At 35.5% G+C, this 8,253-nt stretch overlaps 1 protein-coding gene across 1 annotated transcript; it reads left to right on the top strand.

Moving 5' to 3' along the window:
- Nucleotides 1-559: 559 nt before the first annotated feature.
- Nucleotides 560-1,306, top strand: LOC113562109 (proline-rich receptor-like protein kinase PERK9). Its single transcript, XM_026970415.1, has one exon. It carries the CDS (start codon nt 560-562, stop codon nt 1,304-1,306), a length of 747 nt encoding a protein of 248 aa, XP_026826216.1.
- The last annotated feature ends 6,947 nt before the right edge of the window (nt 1,307-8,253 follow it).

The raw sequence follows: 8,253 nt of genomic DNA, 5'->3' as shown, positions 1-8,253 counted from the left end.
AATCACCGAAAGCGGAACGACGCTTGAGAAGCAGAAAAATGTAAGAGTGCACGAAACTAGCCATAATTAGCAGAGCGATGATTTGTCTTGTCTTGGCCTGGCAACGTTTGGTCTTGCCTTAACCGGCTGGACAGCATCAGTCTTACTTTCAGATCGTTTTTAGCGAGTTTTGAGGTATTTTTTGTGGTTTGGGGACAACTGTGACGTTCCAGGGTGATCGTAGTATATAATTTAGACTCGATGAACCAAATACTAGTATTAGAACCTGTGGCGACGTGACGCCTGCAGGACGGCAAAAATGTCGTGCGCCTGCAGAACGGCAACACGCCGCACACACGCCGCCAGCCGCGCGCCCGTAGGCCGCCGCGCGCGACTCGATTCGCAGAACGCCGCTAGGCGTCGCATGCCGCCACCGCGCTCTCGCATGCAACAGCGGTTTACTGCGGGTATATAAGACCGCGCGGCAGAGCTCGATCATCACACCCAGCTTTCTCGAGCTCCGAGGCGCTGGGTGTAGGAAATCCGACGCTAGTACGGAACGCAAACCTACACGACCTAGATGGCCAATAATAGTACATCGCAGGCCATCTCCACGGCAGTAGAAGTTCCCACTCCTGACCGTTTTCCTGAAGCTCCGGCCATCGCGGCCATCTCTGTACCTGCGCTGCCAGCGACATCGAAGGTACGACGAGCCTTGACACCACGAGCACCGCTAGCAACACCACGAGTGGCTCAGCTCATTTCGCCAAGGGCGCTCAAGAGGAGAAGAGCACCGGCCCAAGTGATAATCCGACCATCGGCAGCAAGCCGCCAGCCCGCTGCCGCTACCAAACCGTCGCCACCATCATCGCCGGTCCCCGGTTTACAGCCGGTTTTCACCGCTGTTTCCACAGCCGCACCACCGACGCCAACGTCGCCAGTTCCCGGCTCCCAGCCGGCCTTCTCACACTCGGACGACGAGGAGCCACCTCCCAGGGCCTGCATCGACTTGCTCCCGTGGAACCTCAAGGAGTTTACACTCTCGCCTCCTAGTCGAACGAGGCCTCCACGGGAAACTCTGTCGCCATGGGACATACGCGTCCGAAGAAGGACGAGTCCACGACAGAGGCGAGCTTCCGCCACTCTGCCGCCAAGGACTACGTCGGACAAAGAGAATGTCCACCAGGGGACCCAGACGAACATCTCCTGGGGTCTCCCTGTCAAGCGACGAGTCGTCATCCCCGGAGAAGAACAAGTGGGGGTCCCATCCGGGTTACGCTCACGAAGCCTCACATCTTCTACAGGGAGCGGCCTGATCTGGGACTAACATCCTCCCCGGATCAGGAAACGTGGTAACACCACCGCGCCACAAGGCGCAACTAACCTTCCACAACATCAGCGCCGCCACCGGCGCAGCCTCCTATAAAGAGAGGTAGCACGACAACGAGCGACGGCAGTCAGCAGCAGCCGTGCTCCTGACAACTCCGGCTCAGCCCCCCGAGAAACACGGCGCAGTTCGCCGTTCCTATAATCTTCACCACACCTTTAACAATTGTACTTACTCTACATAATATAATAAAGAATAAGTTATTATATTCCTCGCCTCATCTTCTGTCCGAGACTAACCCGAATACCCACAGAACCTATATTGAATGGCTCTATATCCAACATATTATCGGGATAACCGCTTTTGATCGTATTTAGGAGTTTTTGAGCTGTTTTTTGAGGTTAGGGAAGATCTGAAACGTTTAAGGTCGATTCTGATCTTAGATTCGGATTTAGCGGATCAAAATACATGAGCTATCGTATTTTACGTTGAAAATTCGGGGTTTCTTATGATTTGATTGAAAATACATTATGGTTCTCGTGCATCTTTCGGTATATTTGGTGCCATCTGGAAGCCACCATTTTGAATTTCCGGAAAGGCCATGTGGCGTCTAGAAGTATTCGAATAGACGAACAATTCGAGCCCTTACTCGTCCCGATCCGATACGTCAATATTTGAGGACGCCGGTGATCCGGTTGACGCGGAACGTCCCATTAATATATTAATTTTATTATACAGTTATGTTCTTAATGTATTAAATTTATATATTTACACTTAAATGTGTGCGTGCGCGTGTGTGACATAATAATCTTACTTTAAATAATGACTTTTCAAATTTCGGAAATGACAAAAATTATGTATTACGATTTTTATAAGTAGATCAATTAATTGACTAATTATTTATAGTTAGATTATTATATTGACGATAGGTTACTTTTATTTGGATTTTATAATTTTCATTCGAAATAAATGAAATAATAAAACTTTTTAAACTGCTATAGTTATTATTGCAAATTCACCGACATTCTTATTGGTATAATATGCGTGTACACAGAAACATAAAAGTTATTAAGAAATAAAAAATAAACGATATAATTTATGAACAATGAAAAATTATTCGACCATTGATTGGCAAGTGTCACGTCCGGGGAGGTGAGAACGTTGCTAACCTGGTTTCTGTGCTAACCTAGCCCTCGGTAATTAACATCAGATACTTTTTTAATTTAGGGTCAATCTGCATACACCATCTTTACCCGGGAATGGAGAGAGTTTGAATCAACTTACAATGATGACGAGGTTATCTTTCAGAATCGAACTATGAATGTATAATTGTTGATTAATAAAATATAGTCTATGACTCTATGATGCTAGTAAGATTTATTACTATGTATTAAATATAGGTACCAACGACAGAGGAAAATAATAAACATAACTGGTATTAACCAAATAATTAAATAGTATATCTCAAGTAGTATAACTCAAGTAGAATGACTCAAGTAGTATAAGTAAGTTAATAAAAAGATGTAAGGCAAGCGGATTAAACGTCCAACAATATATCGGTAAGTAGTACAAGTAAATAAGTAGTATGAATTAAATTAAAGTCATGTTACAAGCGAATTAAACGCTTGATATAATAAATTATAAGTAAAATAATAGTGATATGAATCAATGACAAAGGTATATCGCAGGCGGATAAACGCCGATTGGTATAGGTATATAAAAAAATGAATAACTAGTACAACTCAATGAAAGATTTATATCATAAGCGAAGTAAACGCTTAGTAGTGTAATTATAGGTAATACTACTATTCTAAGGATAATTAAAAATTGTATCATAAAAGAAATGGACGCTTAATAATATAACTAAAGGTGTATAGCCAATTGTATAGCTATAAGTAATATAAGTATTAAAGGGTTGTATCAAAAGCGGAATGGACACTTAATAATATAACTGTAAGTAGTAATGGATCAACAAATCAAATATTAAGGAGGGAAAAAATAAGGAATTATGCTGATAATACGAGCAAATTGATGCTAGTAGTATAGTCATAAATGGTATCGCCTAGTAGTAATATAGCTCGAAATAGTATAAATAAAATTAAACTAAAACAAGTCGGACTATCAGCGGATAAATGCCAGGTAAAATAAGGAAAGGTAGTATAAATCTTTTAAAGAATATTTTAAGGATCATATAAATGAATAATTAATTAAGGTAAAGAGGGTACAAAAGTTACAAAATAAATGATGAATTAATAAGTAAACTGTTACTGAATGTAGATATAATATAATTGTGTTACAGAGAGCTTAAATACAAATGTCGTATGAATATAAAATAAAGTCGTATGAGTTGGCAAACAACAATTAAGAATAGTGGGTATACAATAAGAATTCAAACTTGGTACAAATCTACTCACAAGTGTTCGCAGGAATCTGGACCCTCAGGCCAGGAAGCACTTAAAAGCAGCAGCGAGAAATAATTGTTAAACAAACTCCACTGATTCTAAATTAGGTTGATGCCTTAGTAGCGACTCAACGCTATAATGCAAATCAAGTAATAGCAAATTATAAATGACTGACAAGTACTGAGTTAGGTAGACGCTTTATTAGCGACGTAACGCTATAAAGCAAAGTGACGAAAGTAATGATCAAATAATAAGTCAAGAGTCTTCCAAAAGAGTAGTCGTAGTAGTGACGCTCCCTTGCTGCTGCACCAAGTCTTATACTAAACTTTTAGGGCTGAGTCCCTGTCGCTCGAGAAGGGGTTACAAAAAGTGGGGACCTTATAATTAAATGCAAAGTTACAATAGTAGGGAGGCTACCCCTTGATCGCTGATTGGTTCCACGCTCTTAAAATTATTAATGGTGGGATCGAGACCTTGTAAAGTCTGGTGGGGACGATGAGCTCAATGCTTTGGTTAGATAAAATTATTTTTCTCCCAATGTTCAACATAAAATTCTCAGTACGAATTTATCGCATAAGCTGTTGGGACTTATGGTCAACAGAAATTTCTCCGTACTAAATAATCGGAACATCCGGTATGACTTTCAGTCAACTAAAATTTAACGATTAAATTTACCGAAGAGACTGTTATGTCTTTTGATTAAGACAGTGGGCACCGATTATTACTTTAATCTGGCGTCAGTAAATCGCCGCCTTAAGAATTAATATTTCATGGTTCGCGTCCCGTTAATTATTTTTTTTTATTTTTATTTTATTTTAATATTAAAAGTCTTTAATAAACCAATAAAAACAATATATCTAGTTTAAAACATGAATATTGCATGATTAGTATTAAAAATATGAAAAAATATAAAGTATTAGTAACAGGAGCACATAGCAAGTAAGGAAGTAAAGCCTCGAGTTTAATATATCCTAGTTCGCGCCCCGTTAATTAAATTTTTTTTCTTTTATTATAATATTAAAAATCTTTAATAAACCTATAAAGACAATATATCCAATTTAAAATCCGAATATTGCATGATTAAAATTAAGATATGAAAAAAATATAAAGGTAACCTTACATGGTAGTAGTACGAATCAACCAATAATGGTACTAAATTATAAGTGATATTTTCTGTTAATGAAATAATCTTCAATTAACACCTTGTCCACTGTATTACTCAATCCCAACAAATGAAATATTAAAATTATTAATTTAACCTAAATTTCTACAACCTTATGCATTAATTATTTATAAGGTCCCTTGTACCACTGGATAATAATTTAATGCATTCAGTTAATTAATATTAGTGTAACCTTGTGTATTATACTTTAACGCACTACTGTAGCGTTTCTTATTAATAATAATTATTCATATACCTTAACCTATTGATTAGTTATTATATTAATGCTAGTCATTATAATATCTTCCATGAAATAAAATAATGAATTAATAATTCAATACAAGTAATATTAAAATAATTAATAGTATTGCAATTTAATGCATTAAAATTGTTTCTTACTACACAAATTAGCAACTTAATGTTACAAAGCGCATGAAGTTCCTTAACCGCTTTAAAGTGTTTGAAACATTACAAAGCGTACGAAATGTTGTAAACGCTATGTGGTCCATATAAAATAACTAAATGCCTAAGTTTACAATTTAACGCATCATTATAATGTTCTTTATTCTACGATTAATAATCATTCATATATTTTAACTGATTAACTAAATGTTATATGTATATTAATGATGGTATATTTAAATAATCACTCTTATTAAATGAATAATGAATCATAATGCCACAGCGAGCTAATAACTAATAATGTAATAATCAAATGCCTATATTAAATATGTTTTTCGCAATTGGTTTTTCGTTATTCATAGTTAATTATTAATTAATTAATTGATTTTAACTTAATTTGTTTAAATCCATATAACCTTTAAACTACTGATAATTTATTAAAATCTTTTACACCAAACGTAATAAAAAATAATGTATATTTGTTTACTGAATAGTAACTTTTCGATTTTTGCAATATCTCGTGAAGTAATAATGTTAAAACGCAAATTTTTCCACAGGTACCATCAGACTGGCGAAAAATGGTGCTCAACGAGAGTTGTTGGTCATTTCTAAATTAATAAGTTTTTCATACATTTGATGGTACCGTTGAGTTCCTCTTATTACCCACAATAACGCTATATAATTATAAAAAATTATTTCCCAACGGATAAGATTTTCATTGCTTAGTTAACAAATAAAAATGGTGACAATTTTAAAATTCCAAATTCCTACGGTCCCTTAATATCATTCATGGATTATTATTTTATGTTTCTTATTTATCTAACTTTATTCCTTCAATTATTATAAACAATAACCTATGATTTTTTCATAACAAATGCACTCAAATGTTCTATGCATTTTTGTTATACTCGCAGATGACTATATAATCGTATAATTAAATATATCATAAATGTTATTGTTATTATAAAATTTGTTTGTTTATACCAAATTTCATTATATTCAAAAAATGTAATTTGCTCCTATATTTAATTGATCTCCTTAATGTAACAGTGTATATAAAATATATTGTTATAAGGGCGCCCTAAATTATTTATATGTATATAGTATGTCTAATAGCTAACGTTATGAAATATCCAAAAATTACTACAAGTACAGTATTAAAACGTATTATAATGGCTTTTTAGTGGATTTTCATTTTTATTCATGTTTTTATGGTTTTTTCATTCTTTATATATATATAAGTATCTCTTCCCGTTCATAAAAGGCTACTACGTAACTTAGGTAATAATTATGATTCTAAATTTAGTATATTGTATTGGTTTTACTCGTTTGTGTTTTTTGGATTTTTCCTTTTTCCTTCTTAACCATTGATTAGCAACATTAATAATGATTAATAAAATAAAATAGTAATATGTTCGCTACAATAGTTGGTACCTATCGAAGGCCGGTAATTGGTTAAGTAGTGAATATGCGTTTGCCGGTAACCTGTCTTATATGGTTATACATTGTCGGTAACAACTTATGATGTACTTTGGTTGACGATAAATGTCAATGGTAAGTTATAATATTAACAATATGTTGGTAGTTTATACCTTAATTCTAGCGATTAATTCATAAATGCGTTGAATAAGCAAAAATAAAATTTTTAAGGTTATTGGACATCGCAAGATGTCACACGGTGTCCAAATGAACGGTGTCCATTTGCAACGTGTCCAATTGAACTGTGTCCAAGTGATATACACCCATATTATAACAATTGGCTTGATATATTCGTTCGCTGGATAGTTTTATTTTCACAATTTACTGAGAGTTGAAAAGTATGCCTCGAAAATGTCCGTGAATTAACGATAGCAGGAACTAGACGACTTATTAACGCGGAAGGAAAGTAACTACAATTTGGGAGGGATCATGCTACCTACATCGTACTCTGCGAACGGAATTTAAAAGAATACTAAATACTCGTACTTACGTCGCACAGGAAACCTCGAACCTCTCGGTGTTCCGCTCGTACGCTGTTCGCCATGTGAAATGGCGTCATTTGTAGCTAGCGCTACATGTGATCGCGCGGTCGATAATCGATTACAAGATGGAGTCGGTGTCACGATATCTCGTTATATCGCGATTACGTCATTGAAGTTTGGAAATTCAAACGTTGATGCTACCTAAGAACATAACTTTGTGTTTAACGGAATACTTATTATAGAATAATATCAAATTATGCGATAATTATCGATAATTAATTCTTTGGGTTTCTTGCACCTAAAAGTACATCAATTACTTTGTAAAATGACGTAAACTCCTATAAGTATTATTACAAATGTGTTGTCTCTCAACTTCTACCTTAAGATACCAAAATAACACTCTAATATGATTTGCAATGTAACAAAGGAATCAAACATTCAAAATGTGCGTTTAAAATCTTCATGTTTGTGACGAAACAATGGTACCGAACAAGATATCTGTACTTTATTGTCGTAATGCAATCTATAGTTACATGTACATCCTTCAAAGCTATGAAATTACTAAAAATGCAGGAAAATCACAACAAATGGGAAAACAATGAAACAAAATGCAGGAGAATCCCTGATAATGCAGTAACATCGAAGAAGATGCAATTAATTAAGAGATACACAGTTATATACGTTTATTTCTGCGAGCATACAGTAAAGAAAATAAATAAAAATAACAATAACTTGCAAGAAAATAACAACAACTTGCATAAAAAGAAAATAAAAAATTGTACACGGCATGTTTGTCGTCATCTCTTTGTAGGCTACCTGGAATACAGACAAAGCAAGTAGATATTAACGTTACATGGAAACAGGTAAGGTGAGCACTTGCAATGGAGGATAAGGGATTGCAAAGAACAAAGAAATGCAATAAAACTGAATCAAAGTAATCAGAGAAGTAATTAATGTGACTTACCGTCTACTTGTGCTGGTTACTCCTCAGGCTCCAGGAGAAGGAGGAGTTCGTCGTCC

The sequence above is a fragment of the Ooceraea biroi genome, chromosome 6 (genome assembly GCF_003672135.1).
Source record: "Ooceraea biroi isolate clonal line C1 chromosome 6, Obir_v5.4, whole genome shotgun sequence".
Classification (NCBI taxonomy): domain Eukaryota; kingdom Metazoa; phylum Arthropoda; class Insecta; order Hymenoptera; family Formicidae; genus Ooceraea; species Ooceraea biroi.
This window is presented reverse-complemented; position numbering and strand designations above follow the sequence as displayed.

Bases quoted from the DNA above. Each gene is read 5' to 3' on its own strand.
- LOC113562109 (XM_026970415.1), top strand. From the start codon at position 560: ATGGCCAATAATAGTACATCGCAGGCCATCTCCACGGCAGTAGAAGTT.